The 27,353-nt window shown below is 38.0% G+C and overlaps 5 protein-coding genes and 1 long non-coding RNA gene across 8 annotated transcripts; 1 reads left to right on the top strand and 5 right to left on the bottom strand.

Annotated features, from left to right (window-relative positions):
- Window positions 1-871: 871 nt before the first annotated feature.
- LOC131798048 (uncharacterized) lies at window positions 872-3,314 on the bottom strand. Its single transcript, XM_059115718.2, has 5 exons — window positions 3,298-3,314; window positions 2,861-2,931; window positions 2,292-2,759; window positions 1,617-1,857; window positions 872-1,193 (listed from the first exon to the last, which is right to left on the bottom strand). Exons 1-5 carry the CDS (start codon window positions 3,312-3,314, stop codon window positions 872-874), a joined length of 1,119 nt encoding a protein of 372 aa, XP_058971701.2.
- A 1,099-nt stretch (window positions 3,315-4,413) lies between these two features.
- Window positions 4,414-7,484, bottom strand: LOC131798033 (uncharacterized). Of its 2 annotated transcripts, XM_066164341.1 has the most exons (6): window positions 7,458-7,484; window positions 7,274-7,343; window positions 6,787-6,842; window positions 5,993-6,271; window positions 5,359-5,596; window positions 4,414-5,014 (listed from the first exon to the last, which is right to left on the bottom strand). In XM_066164341.1, coding segments are annotated over exons 2-6 (921 nt in total). In that variant the 5' UTR covers window positions 7,276-7,343; window positions 7,458-7,484; the 3' UTR covers window positions 4,414-4,668. The 2 variants fall into 2 exon arrangements, with proteins under 2 accessions (XP_066020438.1, XP_058971686.1); XM_059115703.2 differs by lacking the exon at window positions 7,458-7,484 and having other exon boundaries at window positions 7,274-7,443.
- Window positions 7,485-11,067: 3,583 nt separating this feature from the next.
- Window positions 11,068-14,912, bottom strand: LOC131798022 (uncharacterized). Of its 2 annotated transcripts, none has more exons than XM_059115690.2 (5): window positions 14,758-14,912; window positions 14,403-14,601; window positions 12,938-13,945; window positions 12,410-12,689; window positions 11,068-12,219 (listed from the first exon to the last, which is right to left on the bottom strand). In XM_059115690.2, exons 2-5 carry the CDS (start codon window positions 14,593-14,595, stop codon window positions 11,880-11,882), a joined length of 1,821 nt encoding a protein of 606 aa, XP_058971673.2. In that variant the 5' UTR covers window positions 14,596-14,601; window positions 14,758-14,912; the 3' UTR covers window positions 11,068-11,879. The 2 variants fall into 2 exon arrangements, with proteins under 2 accessions (XP_058971673.2, XP_066020428.1); XM_066164331.1 differs by having other exon boundaries at window positions 12,938-13,783; window positions 14,758-14,903.
- A 374-nt stretch (window positions 14,913-15,286) lies between these two features.
- LOC136279897 (uncharacterized) lies at window positions 15,287-19,724 on the top strand. Its single transcript, XR_010717051.1, has 3 exons — window positions 15,287-15,457; window positions 16,025-16,166; window positions 19,540-19,724. It is a non-coding gene; the product is annotated as an uncharacterized lncRNA (long non-coding RNA).
- On the bottom strand, window positions 16,717-20,915 carry LOC131798030 (uncharacterized). The gene is made up of 5 exons (XM_059115699.2): window positions 20,838-20,915; window positions 20,089-20,162; window positions 19,767-20,012; window positions 19,078-19,330; window positions 16,717-17,928 (listed from the first exon to the last, which is right to left on the bottom strand). The coding sequence occupies exons 2-5, from the start codon at window positions 20,159-20,161 to the stop codon at window positions 17,346-17,348; spliced, it is 1,155 nt and encodes a 384-aa protein (XP_058971682.2). The 5' UTR covers window position 20,162; window positions 20,838-20,915; the 3' UTR covers window positions 16,717-17,345.
- Window positions 20,916-22,481: 1,566 nt separating this feature from the next.
- LOC131798034 (venom allergen 5.02) lies at window positions 22,482-27,253 on the bottom strand. The gene is made up of 5 exons (XM_059115704.2): window positions 27,131-27,253; window positions 24,982-25,055; window positions 24,256-24,486; window positions 23,452-23,695; window positions 22,482-23,078 (listed from the first exon to the last, which is right to left on the bottom strand). The coding sequence occupies exons 2-5, from the start codon at window positions 25,049-25,051 to the stop codon at window positions 22,733-22,735; spliced, it is 891 nt and encodes a 296-aa protein (XP_058971687.1). The 5' UTR covers window positions 25,052-25,055; window positions 27,131-27,253; the 3' UTR covers window positions 22,482-22,732.
- Between the last annotated feature and the right edge of the window lie 100 nt (window positions 27,254-27,353).

Here is a 27,353-nt window from a genome sequence, read left to right as displayed (position 1 = left end):
TTAGACTACCATACATTTGGCCTTGGTGTATAAACTTTGGTTCTTATAGATTTAAAACCCTCAGAGAGCCTTCCTTGAGCTTGACAAACTTCAAATTGGGTCCTTGAAACATTATCATAAAGTCATTGAGAAACAAATTCGTTGTCAATCATGGTGATGATCAATATCTTCAACAGTCAGGTATCACTGATGATGGGAAAATTTTCGTTACATTTTTTCCGGGTGAAGTCAGTTCATCGATAGCCAACCTTTTACATAGTGACTTGTAGTCTTGAGGTTTCCTCCCATTGCAAATTCGCACCCAAAAAGAGCAATCCGCCCTACCAAATAGACCTTCACTTTTCAGCCCAACCCATGGCAATAATATTTCAACTGAAATTTGTTTTCGTAGTAATTAATGTGACTGTAATGGAACGAAACTCCCTTACAGATGATCCAATCTTCCATAAAATTCAGACCAATTCGGTTCAACGCGTAGCTGATTTGGCAAGTTTTCAAACGACAATTGTAGCGCTCTTAAAAGCATCAAGTAACATAATTACTCGACTTAATACCGTACTGATTCATTTCCGATATGGTGTTTGTCTTAAGATGGCATTTTGTATTAGCTTATCTCAAAAGTATGGCAATGACAGCATGGCTATGGTAAATAAATTTGTATTTCATGTCGTCTATAAGAAACTTGTCTCTAAAACAACAATTTATTAGTCACTTTTGGGAATATCCCGGCTTGTGGTATATAATAACGACAAATAATCGGGTAAATTACTGAGTTGTACCTCATCTTTTTTTCCTTATCATGTCAATTGTTACAAAGGAATAGTAAATCATTTCAAAAAGGAATTATACTAAGTTTTAAAATATGATTAAATTAGTATTGGTGGAGACTTCTCACAATTATGTTATACCATTTTGGCCAGATCACATCTCGCACACTCTTAAGATTTCGCCTTTTTGACGAACAGTATGATGGGTCGAAACTTCCTTTCATGACGTTTTCTTCAAATTTGTTGTCAATATTTCCACTAGGGCTGTATCTTCCTGCCACATAATAACAAAGGAAGCCGTCTTCATCTTTTGTGGCCCATCCGAGGCCGAGTTGTGAAGTCGAGGCCCAAACAATCTGTGTAAAATGTCCAGTTGAGGGTGACCATTCTGGCTTGCTAAAATCGTACTTACAAATCTCGTTATACCTTCAGTACGAAGAAAAAGGAAGAAAAAAAATTTCTTTTTCTTAGACCTTGTTGTTCCAGAACTAACCAGAAATGAGTTTTTCCTCAAAATATGGATGCATTTTCAAAAGGAAAAGTCGAAAAAAGGGAAATTATCCAACTAGATAATACATATCTATATATTTTTTCCTTTTTAGGACAATCACTTGGCATAGTGGAATAAAACCAAATTTTCCCTGTATAAAATTCCACATTCCACGAAGAAAGTGAAGCACGAGCTCAGAAGCTCCTCATTAGATTATGCCTTTTTTTGACTGAGGTAGACCTATCTGTTCATCACGAGTAAGTCTCTAATTTTTAGGATTCGTGCAGCATCATGTTTATGGAAATCTTCATAGGATTTTACCAGGTCGATCGGAGAAGATTTGGTCATAATCTACTCACCATCTCTCAACAACTTTAGTTATAATCTCCTCGGGAGTTTCATCTGAGGTACACAACTTGCCGAGATTCTCTCCTTGATCACCCAACTCCGAGTCGTCAGTGTGGACAAGTTTACCCTGAGCTGCACTTTTTTCAGCGGTCTTCTGGGCATCGCGGTTCAACTGTGAGCTCAAAATTAGAGCAGGTGATTTGTGGATTCTGCGATAAAAGTTGTGCTTATCCAATCCCTTTTGGAGAACGTCTACGAGTAAAAAACAAAGCAAAAAGGAACTGATTTAAGTGATGGACATTTTTTACTTAATTGAGAATATCGAAAAAGAGCAAATCAGGCTATGCAAGTAGGAACTATAGTATCCACTCGTTCTATTTCTCAACGATTTGAACAAGTCTCTCAAAGGCAGGCGTTTTCAGGTAAGACATTGCAAAGCGATTAAACGCTGGTATTTTGGTATGCCTGTTGATGACGAATGAATTGGACATGAACCTTTCCAAAAACTGAACAACCCTACCATTATACATAGGAGGACATATAGCTACAATTCACATTTATCATGTACCTCAACTCTAGCCTCACAAACAAAATGGTGAGGTGGATCATTTGTGTTATCGGGGAGACCACAAGGTCCAACTTGTTCCCTATGTCAGATTTTTTTCCGATGAAATCCCCATAATTACCTGCCTCCGCGTCGATTCCTCCGCCTACCGTTGCTGCTGACACCGTGACCGATGTTGTAGGACTTAGATTACCACCGTCGGTTGCTTCTGTTGCCTCTGTGAGGAGAGTTGTCTCAGACGCCGAGGAAGGGGTATGATCAGTGATACTGCTGCTCGAGGGGGTTGATGCTGTTGTACTACTGGCCGGCTCCTCCGTTGTTGGAACACTCTGCGTGGTAGCTTCGGTGGTTGAGGGCAACTCTGTACTCGACGATGTTGGGGTCGTTGACACAGTGGTTAGCGGTAAAGCGTTGGTTGAGTAAGGTGGATTATTTGTTCCTTGCATAGAATTAATTCCGCCCTGATTACAAAGAGCGTCAAAAACACATGGTGGACACATGAGCGGCGACAGACAGAGATCTGCAGTTTTTGATGAACTGTCGTATATAAGCTGTCCCTCAATAGGAATTCGTAACGAGCCTGCATTTGCTGTTGAACAAATATAATAAGAAAACGCAGATAACAACCGTGTTTGAAAGATATCATAGTTGTACGATAAACGATTATTTCTAATGAACAAAATGTCTTACCTCCCACTGAAAACAAACCTAACCAAACGACCAGGCCATGATAATTCAAACAATGTAAATTCTTTAGACTCCTGATAAATGACATTAACAGAACAAAAATAGGATTACGTTCTATGGAAGAGGCAAGGAAAAAGACCGAAATTTTTCTTTTCTAAGGATTTCGATAATCGAGCATTTGTAATTAAAAAATCAAGTGACTTCATAAATTAAATTAGATGCATAGAGATCTACATACTTAACTAACAAATTGATGGCGTTATTCATGGAATTGCTTCACTAAATCATCTCATAAATAAAATTTAGCTGGCTAGTTTTTTTTCAAAGTTGCTTACATCTGCCAGGTTTTAAAAAAAGTAGAAATTCTGTGTTGGAAGTTGAGGTTCTTGATCTCCTGTCAGCCTTGATACTCCCAGAACCAAAGGATTGAAACTACCCACCTGTATTTACATGACATAAGTTATCCTATCTAATATCGATGTAGAGGACAATAACCCCAGAAACGTGATATAATGAATTTTATGATAACGCGTAATTCCAAATCTTAAACATGCACAGAGCAGGAAAATCAACCACTCATTTCCATTTGTATGCTCTGTGGCTTGAGATTATCTCTAAACTTCCACTCCAGGAGGCGACGAGCGTGTAAAAAATGGCACGGAAATGTGGACGGTCTCAACTTTTCGCCCAGTGGTATCAAGGACAATTTTTTGTTTACGCGTGTAGTTCCGAAATGTATCAATCATACGAAGATACCCCCCCCTCCCCCCCCTCCTGTCTTGTGGTTTTGAAAGAAGACAGAGGAAGGGACCTGACGTATGAAACTCGTTTTATAGGAGTAAAGGAGCGGATGACATTTCTGACGCTCCTTTGAACCAATTGTTTTATAACATTTTCAACCCGATGGAAAATTTTTTCTCAAGGGATTTGTTTGCTGACGTCATGTCCGTGCAAAATAGGAATATGAAGCACGCTCGCGCAATTTAATTTGATTAGACAAATTTACTAGCTATGTTATAAAAATGGTTGAGCTCTTCTACATCTCTTGTTTATTCTTTTGTGATCTCATGTGGATATTCAAAGAAATTTAAGGGTTTTCCCATCCTGGGCTCCATAAGCAGTTGTTTCAACCCGGCGATTTTTTTATTTTGTGAGGTTTTTTTTTTTATCGAACTTCACCAACACTGCTTTTAAGCAACTTAAAAGTTGAATTGAACTGCCATCAAGAAAGTTTATGTCATTTCAGTAGAAAAGTTGGGATAGAATTCATTCGAGCATAGTTTATGCGTGCTTTTCTGGGTAATATTTTCATACCAAAATATGTTTTAAAATTGCCTTTCATTAAATATTTCATTTATATCTATATGAAGACGACATCATACCATCTCTTTGTGTAGTCAGATAACGATAAAATTTGCTTTCATACGCGGCTATGTTTTACCTATGTTGGTGTGAATCCCATAAAATCAACCGACCAGCTGTTTCTTTAAATGCTTTTTTAATTGCCAGTAAATAAAATAAAAAAAATGTAGGCATAGCCATTATCTTTCGCCAAATACAACTTTATTTCACCTTTCCAGAAATGCATCACACAATATGGCTTGCCCTTAGTTAACCCTTTAACGTGACTAACATGTAACTTCTCTGAATAATTTCCACACTATTTTTAGCAAACAGTCAATGAGAATACTCAAACTTATCAGGTAGAAGTTGTTATCTTGATCTTTCACCACATTCTCGCAACTAATTTACAAGGAATTGTGTAGTAGCAAGAGGGGAGAATTAACAATCAAATCTTGGGAGTTAAAGGATTAAAGTACCAACTCTAAGGTGCTCTTTCTTTTAATTTTTCCCGAATTTGGTTTTCGAAAAGGCTTACTTCTCTTCCCGTAATTATTTGAAGAACGACAAATCTGCACGTTAAAGCTTCCCTTCGACACATTCTGTGAATAGGCACCAACTAAGTTTCCTGGTTCTAGATATCGGCCGACCACAAACAGGCAGTTGTCAAATCTTTGTGAGCCAAATGTGTAACTTCCCCTGGCGAACCCAATGCCAAGTCTGGTGCTTGTTTTCCACACAACTTGAGTAAAATGACCAGTAACCCCAGAACTTACCCCAGGATTGTCGAAATTGTAACCACAAACCTCTTTATACCTAAAAAATGAGACAGCGGATCAGAAGTTATTCTTGTAGCACTGCAATGGCACGCATATTTGTGAAACAACATCCATTTATTGATGGGCAGACGATTCAATGCATGTTTTTCTTGGTCAGTATTAACTTCAAGGGATGCCGCTCAGTGAAAAACTAAAACTAAAACTAATTTCAGCGACATTTGAAGAAACAGTTATAGAGCAACCTTGAGCAAAACCAATATAATCCCGGAATACATTCAACACTGGCTCATCTGGGAATTGTTCTGAGCTTTATTCCAAATCAATAAAAGTCAAGTTCAAATAATATTTTATCAAACTTGCATTGCCTCAGATGAAGCTTACCATGCATCAACAACCTTCTTAACCAGATCTGCATCACTTCCACTGGCGCATTGTAACCCCAGGTTTTCTCCTTGGTTTCTATTGTTTTTGTCATGTTCAAAAACACTCTCACGGGCAAGTTTTTCTGCATATCTCTGAGCGTCATCGTTAAGTTGGGAATTAAGGCTCATTATTGGAGCGTTGTGTACTCTGCGGTAGTCGTTGTGCAAATTAAGTCCAACTTGTCTTGGGTTGTCGCCTGCAAATGAAAACTTGAATTTCGTAAAGTAAGACCGTATTTTAGAGCCGTTCCTCTTCCTAACTATGTGGAGGATCGCTGTTGATCGAGATGTGCTACTTTCAGAAAACTTAAAGAATATCATACGCCATTTATTAAAATGGAGACGACGCCCATCCGTGAAATGTTCCACTGCGATATGGAACATTTAATTGTACAAGTCATCATTTAGGTGCAATGTAGAACTTGTCATGTTCGATTCGGTTGTTTTTCTAAGAATCTGAGGACGCGAAGATTAGAATATAATCCGGCAGGAACCTATTTTCAGTTTTATCATATTATTATTATCATTAATAATTATTGTTATCATCATTTTATCAGGAGTTTTTTTTTTGTGTCATTGCAGTGCCGTCGTACCTGCATTCCTTATTCTGGGCGATGTGCTGAACCCTGGCGTTGTACTGAATCCGGAGGTCGATCCGGGTATTGGTGCTGTACCAGTATTGGCAGCTCCCCCAGTGGAAGATCCAGAAGTGTAGCCACTTGTAGGTAACATAGGTGTGGGGCTAAGTGGTTGGGCACCAGGTCCACTGCTTTCTTTTCTTGCACCCAGGCGAAGTTCCACGTCACCATTTGGTAGAATATCCACCACTCCGTTTACTGAGTATTTGCCTCCATTTAATGGCTGCCCTATGGCTTAAAATAGAGAGCACAACGGGCAGAAATGGGTGAGGTGTCACAAAAATAAGTTAAAAAGAGATATACAAAGTACCGAAGACTTAATGAGAAGTATTTCTTAATGAATTTTTGTTATTATTAGCTCTTATCTCGACGACAAGCAAAATACTTAGATACGGTAAGAGAATATAAACGCCATGCGCTATCGGCCTACTTAGTCGTTAGAGACAGCGTGATGTTGGCTGAGGTTTTTTATCCCATGAACTGAGGGTACATAGGTGTCTATTAAGACGCAAGAAAGTAATAACAACTAGTCATCTTTTTTAATCAAATTTACATAAAATAGACAGGAACCAACGGAGAAAAGACACTTCACCGTTTCCATCTTTGTGAAACAACCTTTTTGCCTCTGGAAATTTTCGTCAAGAAACTGTTCGAACACTAGCACAGTTCAGAATGGAGATGACGTAACTGGTGACTTCAGGTAACTTTTCAATTTCAATTAAATATGTTCCGTCTACTGGTCTACTTACCAACATAGGAATTCGATGTGCCCAGAAAAACCAGTAGCATAATCTTTGCGAAAAGCCTGTAAAGAATTGTGACGATTAAATTTGTCTTGTAAGAGTCTTTTTGCGAGGAGGTTTCAAGCCACTAAGTCAAAATAATTATTTTAAAAAAATTACTTCAATGGAAAATACCGAGCTAAACTTTTTTTCCAGTAGATGGAAAACTTAGTTTACCATAGTTACTCTAGATGACTTTTTTTTTTTACTCCAGGCGCGATCTTCTTATATTTCTGAAAGCTTCCGATGATGCTTTGTTTTCAAAAATTAAAGTAGCCATTTGGCTTTCAGGTTTCCCAAGATGGTGATGCTCCATTGGGAAACTCAAACTTAATATCTAATGACATGCGTTTCGGTTTCTTAAATTGTACTGAGCTAATATGAAAGGAAAACAAATGAAATATTTGCCAATTATGTTAACTATATGATTGTTATTTTAGACATTTTTACTTACATGTTTTGAATCCTCTTCAGCCCTCTTCAAGAAACTGTACAATGACGATCACCCAATGCTTGTTTCAAAGCTTTAAAAAGGACAAAAGTAAAACGTACAAATTCCCACGGAAACTGTGATTAATAAGCAATATCCCAAGCGCACAGTGCTACAACGAATCGAGGTTTAGACCTAGAATCTCTACCTTATATCAAAATCTGTCTCCTTCACTCATTACGTGATTTAAATTTAAGTCATGTTTTATTGATTTCCTGACATAATTTTGTACCCGATCGTCCATGTGTCAGTTTACCACGCCTCGCACCATGAATGCAACTCTATTTTCTCTTTTTCAAGGTTTTTTCATATGTGAAATTGTGTTTTATCTTTCCAATGAATTTTCAGCGCTTTCGAAAAAAAAAACGCACTAATTAACTATAGCAACCAAACGTACTGGATTCGATTCGACATGATTTTCCCACCGAGATGGCTTTGTATCAGCCTCGTGTGATACGCCCTCCTAAACTCAATGAAAGCTTATTGGATTTCGTAATTTTTACAAAATTGTAGGGATACATATAAGGTTATTCGCCAGCCGTGAGGTCCGTATGGGGAAAAAACTGTGCCCGAGGAATACCGCCCTAAATACCGCCCTCGGCCTATGGCCTCAGGCGTTACTCAAGACAAAGAGCAAAGTTTTTCTAAATACGGAGCGACCTAGGCTGCTGGGTAACATTATTATTTTTTTTTACTAGGATTTAGAGAAATGCTTTCCAAAAGAACCCAAAGGTTTTGGGGCTGTAATTGCGGCAAGATCCTCCATAAGCTAAACAATTTTTGAGCGAGTAAACGTAAGTTAAATCAGGTAATGCAAATTAAAGAGAGAGTCTTCACCGAGAAAATTTTATATGTGTAATGACAAAGATGATTTAAAAGGCTTCCAAACAAACTTTGAAACACTTTTTTTAAAGGTATCTGTCACAACCTAACACCTGTCAATTACGGAGCGCGTAAGATCACAAAGCGCATGTACACTTTTGAAACAGTGGCACTAGTTTGGCAAACGAACTTAAGTTTAGGAACTGTCACGACAGTTTTTCCTTCAAAAGCATTCCATGATCTTACAGCAAGAATAATTCACTTTCATCTATGATAAATGTACAAAGAATACCTCTGCTCAGCCAGTAAATGACAAAGAAAATAACTGTAAGTAGATTCAAATGCATGTTTTGAAGTTGTGGGAGTTTGCTTGATAGTTTGCTGCAATGACGTGTATAAATCTGGTCTTTCTTCCACCTAAAAACCAATTCAAGTGAGACCCAAGGGGAATTTGATGCGCCTTTTTCTCGTTGAATTCCTTCGGTGTTTTTTGTGCAATTTACGGTACAAATGACCAAATTGAACAGAATTGCAAAGACTTACTAAAAAAGTATTTGCAGTAGAACTGGAGACTTCGCTCACCGTTTTACAATGAAGAAATTGTTTGATAAAATTCAAATATTGAACGAATAAAAAAGTCCATCGTTAAAAAAATTGAATAGTAGACAAATACCTCACAAGTTCAACTTTCTGAGCTACTTTTTGCGAAGGATCAAAGTTATATAGAGACAGTTTTTAGGCCGCGTGTCAACCGATTTAATAATGATACATTTGCGACCCCAAATTAGAGGATTTAGAGGGCACGGTAACGAGTCCTGTAACCTGATTCAAAGTTTGTTTGAAAGCCTTTTAAATCACCTTTATCATATGAAAATGTTTCGGGGAAGCATCTCTCTTTAATTTGCATTATGTACCTCTATTTTAACTACCATTTACTCGCTCAAAAATTGTTCAGTTTATAGAAGATCTTGCCTTATTCACTGCCCTAAATCATTCTTGTTCTTTTGGAAAGAATTTCGGTAAGTTTTTTTTAAAATATTTTATTTACCGGCTAAGGGTCGGTCCGTATGGTGAGAAACTGTGACCTCGGTCCTGAAAATGCTGTCCGAGGCTGTAGGCCGAGGGCAGCATTTTACATTCTCATCTGCTTACTATTACTGTCGCGCGCCTTGCCTTGAAGAAAAAGCCGTAATCTTCCTTCCGATCCACGGACACGAATCGGTGAAAAACAGGGAGGAAGCGTCAGTCGGTATTTCATTAATACGAGAGGCATTTCATAAATAGAAAAAAAGAAACCTCCAAATTTGAATTCGACCTGAGAATTTGAATAGGTAAACACATACATGATTTCGAGTGCATTTTGATATGAATAAGCCCGATTAAATTTTTCTGACCAATAAAAACTGTACGGCCTGTTTGACACGTGCGATTAGCAGTCCAAAATCGTTCCTGCCTCCCCTAGTGCAGCCTCCTCTTCTACAATTTAACTTCTCGCTTTTTTGGACGTTAACCCTTTTTACCTCGGCGAAGCTTCCTGAATTATCTCGCGAGTCAGCGTCTGACTCAGTGAGGTGTAAAAGTTCAATATGAAATGCTATATTATTTTCAATAAGAAAAAACGATCTTCGGCACTACTACTAAGCAAAAACTCTCAAGTCTAATTCGAAATAATTTTTATCACTCAACAGTCTTTCGTTTGTTTTGCTTTCGTTTTACGAATCCTTCTAGTCTATTTCCATCTTCCGAAAGCAATATCAGAGTTTCCATGGCTTCAAGTTTAATGGTTTTTCATGATTAATAGTCGCAGAATTTTTGAAGGTGGGACTGTTTATTTGTATCCATCTGTGGCCTTTAAAAATCGCACGGTACCAGAAGAGGTTTCTTCTGAGGTCCAGCCTCCGACGGCTCGTTGTCTGTAACTCATGGCCAACTTCATAGCCCCTGGTTCAGCCTGAGGCACGGGACACGTGTTTTTGTCAAAGCACACCCACGACAAAGCCACCCACTATGAATTGCCTATGGCTGGAAGCCCTTTATCATACAGCCTACTGCACCTACAGGTTCCAAGCTAGCATTTCGGAATGAACGATTATACGGTTGCTTCAATGTATGGTTTTTTTTTTATCATAGAGCATAAGACTACTCCACACAGATCCTAGGCTTTCGATGGATGAAGAAATACATTAGAGGAAAATGAAAAAATGTGGGCTGATCAAAGATAATTGATCTAATATTCACTTTGTACCTATCATTTGCCTTTGCAAAAGTTGCTTAGAATTAGAACGACAAAGAAACGTTTACTTGGCTGTGTACTGGTTCACTGGGCTAGGTTCTGTATATTGGGCCACGCGCTGCGTACCTGCTTTGGTAAAAACTCGAAAATTTCGGCATTTAAGTGTTTCATTCACAAAATTTTGAACCCTCAATTTTACAGTCGTTGGTGTCGAAAACTTAACTATGGTGGTGTGCAGGCTTTGATTTTCTAATCTATGCATAACAAAGGTGTAGTTGCATGGATGCGTCATTTTGGATTGCAAAATAGCGTTTTGCTGTTGAGCAGATTATCAAACTCTCTGAAGAATGTTAAGATTACGGTTAAACTGAACCGATCAGACGTTTTCTTTTGCTCACTTCAACGAATTTTTTGCAACATTGCATTATTCACCGGTGTTCTTTTTAGAAAAAACTCTTTGTTCGATGGATTCGGGCAAATTCTCTTCCATCTGAAATTGTAGTTTGTTTTTCTTGTCAATGGAAGATCTGCATTGTGGTAATACAGGTAATCTGTAGACTGCTTTAATTGGCTGAAAACGATATGGCCAAATTGACTCCGAGGACTTTATGTTCACATGAAGATAAAAGAGGCCGGGCCCACAAATGGAACGAATGGAAAGTACGCCCTAAATAGTGAGTTTGGTGTACAATAATGAGTGATTTTATTTCATAAATAACATGTTGTTAACTTTGTTTCAATGGAATACGATTTGCACGAAAAATCTGTAAGTTCCATTAGCAATACCCTCGTTAATTTAAGCTATACTTATGATGTGGGAGTTGCATATTTGCCTTGTTTGCCCGGAAGCAAGTAAGCTTTTTGATCCTGTCTTCTATTCTCTTACAGGCAATAATGAGGGTTCGGCTTGTGAGGGGTATTATGACGTCTATTCAAATTTAAAGTCAAACTGTAACTCTCAGGAAGTTTCCTCTAGGGGATCCTTCTTTTCTATCATTATTGGAATCACTGATATGATAAGTATCTTTAGTATTAACTATCGATATGTCATATTTGCAATAGCGTCATCTCCATTACTCCTTCAGGTGAAATTCCATTACAATTTTAGGTGTCTCTGACGCTTTTGTCACTCACTTATACTCTAAGATGGCTTAGTTGAATTATTCTGGAGGTAAAATACCAGACCACAATGACCTTGGCAGGGGCTACAACAAACCTAAAGTCTCGATCTGCGATCGATCAATCGATTCCTTAATTATTAAAATAATATCAAATATAGAACATTTTTGCGCCTTCTCTGTGAAGTAGTTAAGTTGAATGTACAACAAAGACGCCCACAATGATAGTTATGAATGACACCGTTTTCAAATACCCCAGAAATATATATATATATATATTTTTTTTTAATTTCCAACACCAGTATTAGTAAAAACCTACACACTTCTGCTACGAATTCTTGTTTTTTATTATTTGGAATACAGTATGTGTCGACTTAATGGTCAGTTAAACTTGGTCTTAACCTCGTTTATTGTAAAAAGCTTTGTTACCAAAGCGGTTTCTCTTATAAAGAGGAACTAGGGTAAAGGCAGGTGGCTTTATCTTTGGTGTGCAGTATGAACCGTTGAAGTTCCCTCTCCTAACGTTATTCCTTAGATTTTGTGGTCCTATGTTGTTTCCAGCAGGACTGTACCGTCCCACTACGTAAACACAGACATATCCAGGAAATTTGATGTTTCTTCCGACAGAGTAACCAACTCCAAGCTTTCTGCTTCCAGACCACACGACTTCGGTAAAATGTCCCGTATCGGAGTTGAAATTTGGCTGGTCAAAGTTGTACTGACATACCTCATCATACCTATAAAGAATTTGTTGTTGGTTATTGTTTGGTTTGATCTTTGAGTATCAACTATGTTTAATTTGTTTCAGTTTAAAATATGATTTTTTTAAATTTCATCGTTGAAGGATCCATACACTGAAAAACGTTAACAACATAACTTTTAGCTCTTCGATTTACTGGACAAAGCAGTAGTAAGAAGCACTCTTACCAGCGTTTAGCTACATTCCTTGCCATTTTTTGTACTTTTAAGTAGGTCAAAGGACCATTTCGAGCAGGAACGCAGGACATTCCAATGTTCTCTCCAACTCCTCGTCGTGCGAGAATTGCACTCGATTGGTGCTCCAAGACTCCCTTAGAGGCCATTTTCTGAGCGTAGTTTTGAGCATCGCACATCATGTGATCATCCAGTCTTAGGTCAGGGGAGCCGTGGACTCTTCGGTAAGCATTTTGCGTTTTCTTCAAATCATTGGCGACTATTATCACATAAACTGAAGTGGGAAATAAACTAAATGTAAACATTGGAATAATTTTCATTTCGTTACTCAACCAGAAATAAAAAAAAACCCACTCGTTATATTGGACAGCATAAAAAAATATTTTCAGTGATGTTTTGTAAAAGGTAAATAATCCAGGAGTTGTAACGTGGCTCATTACTTGGATCATCATATTTTTTTATATCATCGTCATTATTAATATTATTTTAATCTTTATTACTGCTTGAATCGATTACTCTTACCATTTAGGGGTCGCGGGCAGGGTGAAGTGGGTGCAACCTGAGCGGCTGGCTGAGGACCAGTGCCAGTTGTTTTACCAGTGCCAGTTGTTGGACTAGTGCCAGTCTTTGGACCAGTGCCAGTTGTTGGACTAGTGCCAGTCTTTGGACCAGTGCCAGTCGTTGGACTAGTGCCAGTCTTTGGACCAGTCCCAGTAGTTTTACCAGTACCAGTCTTTGGACCAGTCCCGGTAGTTTTACCAGTGCCAGTCGTAGGACCAGTCCCAGTAGTCTTACTAGCGCCAATCTTTGGACCCGTTCCAGTGGTTTTACCGGTGCCAGTTGTTGGACTAGTGCCAGTCTTGGGACCAGTGCCAGTAGTGGGACTAGTGCCAGTCTTTGGACCAGTGCCAGTGGTTTTAGCAGTGCCGGTTGTTGAAGTAGTGCCAGACTTTGGACCAGTGCCAGTTGTTGGACTAGTGCCAGTCTTCGGACCAGTGCCAGTTGTTGGACTAGTGCCAGTCTTTGGACCGGTGCCAGTTGTTGGACTAGTGCCAATCTTTGGACCAGTGCCAGTCGTTTTACCGGTGCCAGTTGTTGGACCTGTGCCAGTAGTTTTACCAGTGCCAGTGGTTTTGCCAGTGCCAGTTGTTGAACCTGTGCCAGTAATTTTACCCGTGCCAGTGGTTTTACCAGTGCCAGTTGATGGAATAGTGCCAGTCTTTGGACCAGTGCCAGTTGTTGGACTAGTGCCAGTCTTTGGACCAGTGCCAGTCGTTGGACCTGTACCAGTCGTTGGACCAGTACCAGTCGTTTGACCAGTGCCCGTCGTTGGACTAGTTGGTGTGGTCGATCCCTTTGTGGGTGTAGCTGTTGATAATGAAGAACCAGCTTTAAAGTTAGGATTTGACGGTCCTGATTGGCCAGGTCGAATTTTCTCGCCGGCCAACTCGAAATTAAGGTTCCCATTCTTTAAAATGGCAGTTCCCTTGATATTGAACCTCACGGGTGGGGGATCGTCTGCTAATCTTCCTATACAAAACACCACACAATTGTATAGTCGCAAGAATCTTTTGTTAAATGCGTAAAAAAGCTGTCTTTTCTTGATTTTTTCCAACTGCTTTTTTTCCTCCTGTTTTTATCTTGGCAGAGCTTCTTTGTTTTCTTTTCTTTGTTTGTTTTGATTTTTTTTATCTTTCAACTTTAACAGGCCAAATTTTGGCAGCTTTGCATCAATTTTTTAGAGTGCAGATTAAACTTCCAAGATTAAATATAGAACGTCCTTGTATTGTTAAACCCGAAGAATTGCAAGGGTGGACACAACGCCTCTGTCCAAATATTATTTTTGAGATCATTGTTGGTGTATTTCCAATATCACGTAATTATTTTCCAATTTCCTTTGGAGCAAAATCTGGCAATTCATATAAATTCTTCCATGTTGTTATTTTAATTATTAAATATGTTTTAACAGTTTTTCAACTTAACTTACGTTTCAGTTTTACGCCCAACGCCAGGCCAAGTTTGTTGCCGGCTTTTGCGGCCCATTTCCCCATTTTCGATTCCTTCAACTTTTCTTTCCAGCTTGATTTCTTTTTACCACCTTCATCAAAAAACGCACTCTTTCCTTGCCAAACGGTCAGTTGCAGTATGAATAGCAGTAAAGATAAACGCAACACTTTCATCTCCTCCTGAAGAACAAAAAGCAAGAACTTTCACTTCGGACGTGTTGAGAAAAACTTAAAGCCCATACTTTGAGTTATTACCTTACAGTAGTAAGCACATGCATGCTAACTAGTACTTAAAGTGTGACTGAAAAACTTTGCAGGAATAATTTGATAACGTACCTTGCTGTGACCAAAATTTGGTTAAAAAAATAACCGGAAAAAGTTTCTCTGTGGGCTCTAGTGGACGGGATGAAATATGAGCAAGAATGTTGTGGCTAATTGATCATGCAAGTTATCTTAAGACTGCCCTTATTGGTTAAGAATTTAATGGTGGTAATGATATATGTTTGGAGACTGATAACCTGTTACACGACACAGGCCCCTATTATGGTGCCTTGTGTGTTCTTATAAAGAGGGCGTGTCGATAAATAGTTATTGCTAATGGAAACTGCCTATCCAGAAGTGAATGTGGTAGACAATGTCCATATCCATATGAGTCCTACGCCAGCTTTTGAAAGCATTTGACTTTAAAAGTATTGTCATCGAAATATAATTTGCTTCAAGATCCACAAATACCTCTCTCTGTAACCCAACCTTAGCTATGGTTGTTATTTCACTTAGCTGCTAATGGATTCGGAACTGGTGACCGTTTTATGAAGTGCTATGTAAACTGATACATATTGGAACATCCAGTTGACGACATCGCAAATATATCATTTAGAGATCAGATCTTCGACCTTAAAAATATTTTCTTTCTAATGTATATCTTAAGCTTAGCCTACATTACTGGTTTATCTCTATGGAAATCACAGCAAGCAAAGCGAGGTGTTCTCGATCAGATGGGTTCCAAGAAAATCTAAATCGTGTCCCGACTAAAGAGGTGTTTAAATAAGAACTTGTTCTGATATTTTGATAAATCCAAAAGAGAATTATTTTATTTGTAAGATTGGACTTGATGGTGGTGTTGGTGGCTTCTCGTTCGCGGATAATCGTCGAAATCCACGTACAGTTCATCTCCAGGGTGGACATGGACAGCGTGAGTGAATCCTACCCAAAGGCACCCGTCGAGGTCTCAAACCTTTCGCCGATTATAAGCCCAGCGTGGTAACTTCTCGGCCAATGCATTTCTTATGCTCTGAGAATAAATAGCAACTATTACACACCTTTGAAATTGCAGTTATAGTAAATCTATATCTTACAATTACGATAGGTTTCTTAACGTGAGACTTGTTTGCTTTGTGTCAGCTACTTTAAAAGTAGGATTTGATTAGTAAGTTTCCGTACGAAAGGAGATTATGCACTGGCTCAATCGAATTTGACAGGTTTGAAAAATTCGAGCAAGTACAAAATTAGGTCAAAAACTACCTACCAGCACAAATTTAATTTTTAAACATAAAGCTTCAACTGATCTTATCTGAAACCGGAGATTTGTCTTTTATGTCCACAGAACTTTCCGACGGGCCCGAAACGAGCTGAGATGTTTAAACAACGAAAAAATCTGACATCCATTTCCTATGGGATGAATTCTTCCTTTCGTCTCCATCGCCCCTCAATTGTCACCTTGACGTGCCCATTCGAATTGGTGAAAGGTAAATACCAGCTTGTAACATCTGACGATACAGGATTCGCAATTTTATCTCATATGATAAAAATATTAATATCCTTACTGACAAAAAATATCTCCGCGATATCGTTATAACAAACACACCTTTAAATGGGAATCTACTTATAATGCATAAACTTAAACACAAACGCCTCTTCCAGAAACTGACTTTGGGAAGCTGGTTTACCGTTTGCAAAAAAACATTCTCCCCTCAGCAGATCAGCAATTATTGATACCAAAACAGTGAGTTATCAGCAACATTCCACAGACAACCGAACCAAACACAACTACCTAAATGAACCAACGGATTGAAACTGATCAATTACAAATGGCTTATCTAGCCTTCCCAGAATAACTCTCACTTGGATGATCAGGCCGTTACAAAAACCAGTCCTGAGTTCGAATTAAACATTTATGCATTGTGATCTGTGAGGCAAGGAGGGTACTAGTGTCAGATTTGTTTTCGGAATAACTGTTGCCTTTTAGTGGCTGAATCTCCATGGAGGCAAGTACCTGAGAGTACGGCAGAATTTGGGGTTAAATGGAGGCTGTTGGTCGAAGAACCCCCAACGCTATTTCCATTTATTTTCCTTCCTGTTTCTGACAAAATTCTACCTTCTCATACGTTGAAATTGTTCATTTCTTTAAGGGGGAAACTTAAATCTAACGGCAATTGAGGTCCCAAACATTGCAGTTTACCTAAGATTAAAAGTACTTTACTCGCAGGTTATCAAATGAAGGCTTCAAATATTTTTTAGAGACAAAAACCTCTTTATTTCATTATCTATGTCTTTTCGCATAGTTTTCTTGAATGCAAGGAACTGGTCAGGATAAGATGTAGATCTAACTTGATTAAAAATATAATTAATGGATTCAATGACAAGTCCACCATCATATATAGAAAATTATTAAACTGTTCTTTCATTAACACCAGCATGGTGCTATATTATGAAAAGTTCTTTACAATTTTCTCCTAAAATCGACTCAAATTATGCAGTTGTCAAGTAATATTGTTCAAGTATTAACGTCGTATAGTAACAAAGATGTTAAAGAAAGTTTTCACCTTTTTTGCTGCATTTAAATTCCTCTTTGGAATGGTCCAATATAAGAGAACGTAATAAGCTTTCCCCAACTTATAATTGGGGAGGGAGGAAGTGCATGTTATTTACAAAATTTTAATCAAAGAGTCTTTAGACAGATGAGCTCTAGTAATGAATGCTCTGGGCCTATCTTTGTTGGGATCTGTTGACAAATATTGACTATTAACTCCGTGACCTCTGTCAACATTTTCCTGGTTCTTAGGGTAATAACCAGGGGTTGTGCTGTAACCATGGGAACCATGGTTGCCTTCAAACTTGCTTAATCCATGAAGACTTTGTTTATCAAAATCACTAAACCTTTGTGGCTTATTCTGATTCTCTTTTTGGTATGGTACATTTTTATCTTGTTGGTAGTTGTCCTGACTCGGTGTGACTTGTCTTTGAGCGTCTTCCTTGCATTCCACTGCACTACAATTGTAAGCAACTGGGTCAAAGGTACCAATTTCTATGTTTTCTTTTACGCCCACTTTATTGTCACTTTTCGGTTTATAACGAACTACAATAAAAGAACAGTTCATTCCCCACTTGGTACCAAATGCTCTTCCAACACCAATCTCTTCTGTCGCTTTCCATACAAGCTGAGCAAAATGCGAAGATACTCCACCGAAAGTAGGCAACGAGAAGTTATGGCAGCAAGCCTCATCGTACCTTATGAATCAATCAAAAATTATTTGGTCAATAAAACTATTAGTCCATCAATCATATCATCATCAATAAACTGATATGTCGTTAAAAAAATTTTTAATTTAATCAGTCAGGTGATTGAAATAGTAGCTATTCCTTCAACCATCCTGCCGTTCACCTGATCCACCTGTCTGGCAGCTAATCAATCAGTCACTGTTCGTCAGGATAGTCAATTGGCTGGTCAATCGGTCAGTGAGTCAGTTTACTGGACAGTCATTCAGTTAGCCAGTGAGCTATTCAGTCGGTTAATCAATCACCAGTCAGTCACTCAATCACTCAGCCTGTTATATTCGGCCAGTCAGTCAGTCAGTCGGTCGTTCAGTCGGTCAGTGAACCGAAAAACCCTTTAAGTAAACCAGTCAGTCATGGGTAGACGGGCAAGTAAATGTTAATCGGTCGATGCATATCTCGCCAGCCAAACCAGTCAGACAGCGATTGGTCAGTTAGCAAGTCATTTAGGCACGAATCCTGAAGGCATACAGGTACGCAAAAGGGCAGTCAATTTATCACTCAATCAAGTCAATCAATCTGTTATAATTACTAAATTATTATTATTATTAAAGTTATTAAATACTTTGTAAATGAACACAACGACTCAGTCGTGTAGTAGTTGTAGTCGTTGTTGTCGGGAGTGATCGATTGTTTGGAAAGCTGTAAAGAGAGAGAATTACTGTCATTGATTGTTCATTTCGAGGAACTTTGGAGAAAAGTGTGAGTTTGTGTCAGTGCTAAGCTAAGATCTAGAGTGTAGTGAGCTTTAGTAGGTTTATTGAGGATAATTACTGTACTGCCTTTAGGATCCGCTCCTTATTAAGAATATTACAAGTTGTTTGATAAAGTAGTTGAGTATGTCGGATTGAAGAGTCCTGTAATAATGAAGTTTGGTCGTCCGGGTGAGTGTAGTCCTGAGAAGGACTGTTGTCGGTAGTGGTGACTGACGTTTCGACAACCTGAGCGGAAGTTATCATCGGAGTGAAGTTAACGGTTGTTATCAGTCGAATGTTCTCGGTCCGATTTGTATAAACTGATTGGTCACTTTTGCCGTGATGTTATTGGCTGTAAGACTCAAGTGTCCTTTCTGTCGGTTAAATTATACTGTAATGCACATCATACCATTTGGCAATAGCTTCTCTTGCAGTTATTCCATCTCCTTCACCCTCTATGCATCCCATAGCCAGGTTCTCGCCTTCTCCTTTTCCTAATCCCTCCTCGATGGATGCATGTCGAAGATCTTTCTCGGCAGCCAGTTTCAAAGCCCACTCCTTGGCCGCGATAGACATGTTTGTATTGTTTTGAACTGGTGGCGAAAAGTGCACGGAGCGAAGCTCGTTGTGAGAGGCAATCATATCATCTATGAACTGATTGTCTGAAATGATTTAATATGTAAAACAACAAACTTAGCGAAATATCAGTATCAAGTAACACTAGTAGAATTTTGATTTCACCATCAATTTATATCTATTGATAGCATTTACTGAGTATCAGCTCAGAGTAATATCCATGCAAATGCTCGATAACTGGCCAATTCTCTCTGTACATTGCTCAGCCTGTTTTTGTTTTTTCTTTTTCCCGCAGAAGGATGATAGCAGTGATCCTATCCCTCCATGAATTGTTACTGATTGGGAACAACAAGCCCAGCCATGGAGTACTGAGGACTATTGGAATTGTAATATAGCATATTTTTATTTTATTTTAACTTATTTTCTCGAAGATATTAGCTCTACAGCTACACTGTAAATTTCGAGAATAAATAAAGTATATGTATCTTTATAGCTAAGGATTCATTTCTTTCTCCTGCTTACCTTTTGGTGTTAGAAAATTTCCAGGCCTTTTCGCTTTACTCTTTACTGGCAAACCTGAGGGACTAACTTTGCTTGAGGGAAGTGATGTGATGATAGCAGTTGCCTTATCCTTTGATGTGTGCAATGGCATCCCTATCACCAGTTTTAATCCTATCTCTGCCGAACTGTTCGACATGTAGTATGTTCCTTTACCTTGAACACTGCTGTCAGAAATCTTGAACGTTCCCGATGCCTGGCTTAAAGGAGCTAAGAAATACGTTTTTATTGCATTATTCCCGCATAGATTTTGAGTTTTGAGAGACAATTCAAATTTCTCCCTTACCTGCGATTGCTCTATAGGGCGCTAAACATATGAAGAGGACAGCAACACAGATATGAGCATCTTTACACATCATGCTAGATGAAATAAATAGAAGCTAAGAATGTGGATACATATTTTGTTTTGGGAAATACGCATGTGCGCAGTTTTATTTAGCTTAGCCTCCCCTCGCCCCACTCCCCTTTACCCCATTCTTCCTCAGTTCGAATTCGTTTGCATAGCGTGGAGCTTGAGATGTTCCTCTGAAGATAACTTAATAAGAAAAACATGACCGGAGTGCAGGTGAGTCAAGTGAGTGGCCATTCAGTTTTCTCGCCATTCAAAGTATGGACTCAACATAATAAATAAAGCTACCATGATTAAGGTATACTTTTAAAGGTTTCTTTGACGATAAATTTTGCGCCCTCGATGTTAGCAACTGGGTAGACGGAAAATATCAGTGGAAGTAATGGCAACAGTAATTGACTTTTCTAGTCGCCATCCAAATTCAAACACAGAACTCATCCTTCAGTACTACACCCGTGTAAAAGTATCCTCTCAACAAGATAAGACAAACTTTAATACTAAGGTTATACGTGTTTTGAAAAATCTCAGTCGCCAAACCTCACGCAAAACTTTTTTCGTACTACAATCTTGGTTTAGAAGCCTTTGTTCACGGATCCTTCGCTGATTTTTATGAAGTAAAATCGTCATTTCTACTATTGAACGAAGTCCTGTTTATATCAATCACTTTAATCCAGTTTATACCCTACCTTACATTGGTGTATAGAATGATTACTCTTTCTTGTAATCCTTTTTGTTCCAAGCTTCAGTGTATTTCTGATTTGAACACAGCCTCTTGATGGAGGTCATGATGTTTGACCTTGCCCCGTTTTTGAACCATTATGAAATGCGGGAGTTGGTGAACCCTGGCAAAGTCACCTAAGTGGTTCAAGAATTTTAACGTAGTTCTTACCCTTTATATCGTATTTGAAGTCATTGTAGATTTTTCAGCATTGGTGACTTCTATTAAAAATGATTCTATGCACAACCTAAATGTAGGTGTTTTTAAATAATGTTTGCTGATGAGAGAAAATACGACTAGAACCTCATGTTACTGCATTTGACCTAGCAGGTTGACAAGACAGTCGTGGTTATACAACCATTGTTTACAAGTTTGTGACATTAAAAATGAATACTTCGACCGTGGAAATAATGATCGACCGTCCTAGGAAAGTCTCCAATTGTTTAGGGAGCTAAACTGGTAAATAAAAGACTGAAATAAAAAATGACAACAAAAAAACAAACAAAACTAAGAGAAAGGTTTGCTTTTTTATATAAAGTTATTTTCTTGCCATAATTATCAATAAATCTGACTATTATAATCTGCTTTTTTTAAGTGCTATAATTTATATTTATGTAAAGAAATATCCGTTGGACAAAGGTAAAATCTACTTCTTGGTCGAGCAAGGTTGCGTTGAGGAGGTTCAAGACTTTCTCCCTATTCCCAAAAATCAGTTTCACCGCAATTTGTTATTTTTTCCTTTTCATCTCTATAAAAGCGTTCCAGAAATGCACATTTATCACCTTCAATTAAGCGTGGAGAGTGGTAATTACATTAAATGACAGCCCTGTGAAAACCATTAATTAACTTCATTATCAATGAATGTGTTCGTCACTTGAGAAACAAAGCACTGCAATTCTCGTTTATTGCTATGAAAATTCAGTGAGAATCAGTTTAGACTCATCTCTCTCTGAGTTCAAAATATGTTTGGTTTAGTTCAGAGGCCTCTGAAGTACCGAAATTACAGTTGCTTTGAACTGTGCGATACAATTGTTTAAAGCCTTGCAGGAAGGTGAACGTTGATCCGTTCGATCATTGCCATTTGATAACCAAGTCAACGTGAAGTTAGAAGGGCAAAATTTTCTGAACTCTCATGTTTTCCTCCGGAAAGTTCAGACACTTAAATGACAAATAATTGATAATACCAGTAGGATGAGTGACACGAAAAATTCGTCACCAATTTGGTAATTTTATATGCTAGAGAAAAAAAAAGGTTATGTTTTACAGTTTATGTAATCTGCAATTGGTACGATCCTTCATCGTGGAAGGTGTTATTTTCAGCAAACACGGTGTTGATGTTCGTGCGACTTCGTCTGTTAGAAAAGGTTTGACCCTACCAATTTTCCAATAAAATTAATTAAAAAGTTGTGAAAGAATCGGTCCATTGGAGAAGTTGAGCTCAAAAACATCGAAAGCCAACTTTATAGAAATAAATGAATTAGAAGAGATTTTTGTTTATAGAAACAAGCATGCGTTTGTTTTTATCCTCTTTGTAGGTTTTGTAGTGACGATATCACGAAACATCAGTCAAACTAATTAAAGAAGTAGATGTTTTAATCTATCAGGCAAGTTTTTAGAGCTTTATTTCTTTCACGAAATATCTTACAAAATCTTATGCAATTGATTCAAGCAAAAACACGTTTGAAGAATTGACTAATAAAAGGGATGCAAACAATCAAATTAAGACATTCGACAATCTCAAAGCGTCCAAACTGCTTTGAGTGAGCGACTACTTTCACTTCTGTTACAAATCTTTATTTTCAAAGATATCCAAGCTGAAATCATTTCTCGGTAGTTTTCATCAAGAAACGTCTCAGTCAATGTTTACAAAATTATAATTTTTGGAAAACGCGGTATTTTGGTCCTGTATCTGTTCTTTCTGGAAGCGAGGGTGGACTTCTCTCCATGATGAGGTAACACATCACGCTGAACATTGCTGCAATAAGATGAATCAAAGTGTCCTTTGCTCACATCGTTGGCAAACTCTGACCCGATGTTGCCAAGAGGTCTGTAGCGGGCAACTATAAAGGTGCAGTTCATGCCAAATTTGGTCCCCGTGGCTTTGCCAACGCCTAATTCTTTTGTAGCATTCCACACAAGCTGTGAGAAATGACCAGACTTGTCCTGGTAAGCCTGATTGTAGAAATTGTGACTACATACCTCATCATACCTGATAGATAGGAAGAAGAGAATGAGAAGAGATTATGAATGAGGAATACAGCTTAAGGCGACCTCATCTTGTCATAAGGAATTTTGTGGCCCAAAAAGATACGTTATTTCTTAAGGAAGCTCGACCAGGAGTGTAATTAGTTCTTTATAGGTAGTCCTCCCTTCGATTTTTTAGAGATGTCCAATGACATGTAATTGGCTGGTATTCTGTTTGTGGCTGGATCAACGCTGGGAGATTAATACACTTTAGGGAGATCAACACTCTTTAATATTTGGATCAGTCTCACTTAGGTTTGCTTTCTTTGTATAGTTATTTTCTTGAGCTGAGTTAAATTAAAAAAGGAAAAAACGTCTAGGTATGTAGTGGCTCTCACCATTCCTTCGCTGCATCTTTAGCTGTGATCCCTGGGCCAGAGGAAGTGCATCCCATGGCTAAGTTTTCCCCTTGGTCTGGACGACTAGCTTTATCTGAATGACGTAGGTTTGCTTCCGCTGCAAGTTGAATCGCGAGAGCCTTAGCTTGAAGTGACATGTTTCTGTTCTTCATCAGTGGAGGAGCTAGATGAACTGAACGGAGCTTGTTATGTTCCTCTGCCATTTCGTCCAGAAACTCTTCATCTGAAAGAATTCAAATCCCTATTAAGTTTTCTCATTTTTTTTCATGAAATATTTCACTTACGTATGAGCCAGGTGTCCTTAACCACACTAGCCTGGCATAAAGGCACTAGGAACACTTCTAAAACTACTCACGTGGTCTTTGGCATAATTTTAATCCCTTGCAGTTGACCTTTAAGCATGTTACCCAGTTTGCACAGAATTAAGTCCCTTGCCTGAGTGCGAAACAGAATGATCTAGCCCTGGCTCGATCTAAAGGATTACTTGGTTCATTAAATTTTTCAGTTGACAAGTAACATCCACCATTTTGAATCCAGAGTTTAACAGTCACTTGACCTTAACTTTGTACCAAGAACGCATTTTTTATGCAATTATATATATATCCTTCCTGGCAAAATGAAATTAAGAAATGCCGAGGCAATAACTATACATATCTATATGCAGAGCGGGCATTGCTTTGTGTCTTATTGCTCTTACACATATACAAAAACTCATTACGAAATGGCAGCTTTTGCAGCTTTGTAGCGGTTATTCAAAAATAGCTATTAATAGACCCCAACTACCTTCTTTTGTAAATGCGAGCTCTGTCTCTGTGTGATCACTCTGAGTTGTTTTGAGTGAATTTACCGGGTTTGGTTTGTCTGCTGCTATGACAACTTCTTGTTTTTGAGCCATTTCTCCTACGACCATGTGAAGGTTGATTTCTGACGTGCCATTGGCTATTGAGAAGGTGCCTTCACCATTAATTCCTTTACCTGAGATGTTGAAATTTCCATCCGCCAAGTTGATGGCAGCTAAAACGATTCAAAGAAAAGATATCGGAAATTTCACTGACTTTGTACTTCAAGTTCTGAATACAGCATATATGTCGTCGTTAAATCAGTGCAGCGCGTATAGCACAAATGGTGGACTTATGAGAACCTACTCATCAGCTGCTACCGAGATGGAAGCGTGAGTTAATTAAACTGTTTGTAGGCCACATTTTTGCATTTGCAGCCACGCGTGGCCGTTGCAAAAAATTTTGAACATATCAAGTGGTCATTACTGATAAACAAGTCCCATCCCCAAAGGGATTTTTTGTTCCTATAATTTAATTAACCAGTAGAAATATAGAAAAACAAAATATTAAAATCGACATTTAAACTTTTGGGCCGGGCTGAAGGCCAGGAAATCTTCTATTTCTAACGTTGGCCAAAACTATTACAGCTTTGCGAACTTTGGTTCGTGGTAAATTTAGGGGTACGATTGAGCCTGGCCTCATGCAGGTCCGTAAAAAAATTACCGCTTACCTCCTTTTGCGGCTGCCAACCACGTTGATAAAAAAATAAACTCCTTAACACAACTGAGAGTACGTAACATCTTCCTGAAATAGGAAAGAAAGATAACTTAGTCTGTCACGTTTTGTAATACTCTTCCTGCTGTGTAAGACTTATCGAACTATGTAGTAAAAAAAAAAGGTGTCGCTATAAGTAATAAACTTAGTTTACATGGTCACAGTGCCCTATGAACGAGAGTTCACTGCACACAAAAACAAGCAAGATATCATGGCAACACGAGCAACGAAAAACGTAAGAGTACATGTAATAACACCTTAAAATTACGTGGAACCTTACATTACGGATAGGATGCATCATCGTTTTTGTTATTATTATTATTATTAATATCATAATTATAATTTTCACTCTCGTCATTATCAACATTGCCATCACTATTACTATCACTATTTCTATCATCATTCTCATTGGCAGTATCAGTTTCATTACTAATACAACTATCATTATTATCCCTATTATAAGTTTAATTATAATTATTGTTATTATTAAAATAATTTGTATAGCGCTAAGACTATAAAATATTCAAAAGCGCTTTACATTAAGTTACAATAAACAGCTAAAATTAAAATTTCTAAAAAGCTCGTAATAATAATAATTAGGGTAAAAAATTTCTATGCTGAGCTAAAATCTAAAAAAGAAAAAAAAAAAGGTTTAAATTCATCGTAATTGTAATGACTAAAATAATTATTGTTATCGTCAGGAATGAGAGCTAGTATTGGGCCTTTTGAGCTTTTCACCATCTGTAATATATTTATTACCAAGTGAAACAGCTTATCTGATTACAGCGTGCGCCTGATAGTCTTTAATTGAAAAAGTGCGACAGGTTTTTTATTACATAGTGCGACACTATTACTTTTACAAATTGCAATAAGTGTTATTACAAATTGCGACAAGTGTCATTGCAAAATGCGACGATTATTACAAAGAGCGACAGAACAAAGTTTGCTTTAAACGATGCGATGACATTTATCATATTAAGTGCTATTGGGGAAACATGATAACCATTGTTTCGTCTTCACATCAAACAAAATGTTTGTGCTTTAAACTTGGCTATAAATTACCTGCGAGGTATTTACATACCTCATGCAATAGTTCTCATAAAAGGACTATATTCAATGACGAAAGAACACTGAAAAACTAGTTTTATCAAAGAAAGACTTTGTCTATAAGTACACATGAGGTGTCCTCCGCATTGTTGCCATGGCAGTGCAGTATGGATTTGAATATTAAGTTCCGTCTTTTTTCCTACCGCCAGCGTTCTCTCGCATCAGCCAGAAAAGAGCCAAAATTCAGACAAGATTTTTCTCAGCCACCTTACTATTTGACAGAAACATTACGCTCTCAACTTGATTGATGTCCATATTTCCATACAATCTTACAAGAAACGTGTTTCAGGTGATTTTCCACTTGGCAAGTTTCAAGTCTAATACCTGTTCAAGAACTCAAAGAACCTGTCATAAAGAGAGTAGTACTATGAAAAGATATATTTATTTTTATTATGAAACAGATAGGAAAACGATTATTAATCGGAGTTCGAAACAATAAATGAAAAAAGCCCCCATAAGCTTAAAAAAGTCTCGGCCAAAACATTTGAATCCGATAGCGCTCAACTTTTGCTTCCGGCTTTAGCCTTTATTAGTAATGCACCAACAATTGTCATCATTTCAGCTTTTACTATTCTTACCAAATATTACACATTTTATTGATATAGAACAGTTTTACATGCATGTTAACTTTCAAACTGGTAGGCCTAAAGCATTTGTTTCCTGACTTCTGTTCTTTGTGGCGACCGAATAATCACCAACTTTGTAAATAAGTAATGCAATCACCAGAAAGACAATGAATTGATATTTCCCTCATAAACACGTTAGCTATTGGAAGCTAACTAAGATAATTTCCAAGTAGAAAGCAGTAGTGTTATCCGAAAGACCTGGACTGTGAAACAGAGTGGATTAAATTCTCCCATCTCGGGAATAATCCAAACTGCATATGGTTATGAGAAACACTTCATTAGTGGAAAGCCGGAAAAATCGTCTTAGGTAAAGGTTGGAAATGCCTATCAAGGAATCGATTCAATTGCTATATAAGAAAAATAATTTCTTACCTATTCAACAAAAGATCTTTTTCCTGTCCGCTGATTATGAGACAATTTAGATGATAGTCAGTCGTTTCTTTTTTCGTATTTTACGAAATAGTAATTGTTAACGTGAGAAGCGTAATATTTTGTGACCTAAAGGTCACGCGGCCGACCGCACCCTGCTTAACGGTCGATCTGACCGACACCAAGAATCTGAGAACCGTAGAAGCAATTTCGTAGAATTTATAGC

The sequence above is a fragment of the Pocillopora verrucosa genome, chromosome 3 (assembly GCF_036669915.1).
Source record: "Pocillopora verrucosa isolate sample1 chromosome 3, ASM3666991v2, whole genome shotgun sequence".
Taxonomy (NCBI): Eukaryota; Metazoa; Cnidaria; class Anthozoa; order Scleractinia; family Pocilloporidae; genus Pocillopora; species Pocillopora verrucosa.
The sequence above is the reverse complement of the archived record's forward strand: the minus strand, read 5'-3'. Positions and strand labels throughout refer to the sequence as shown.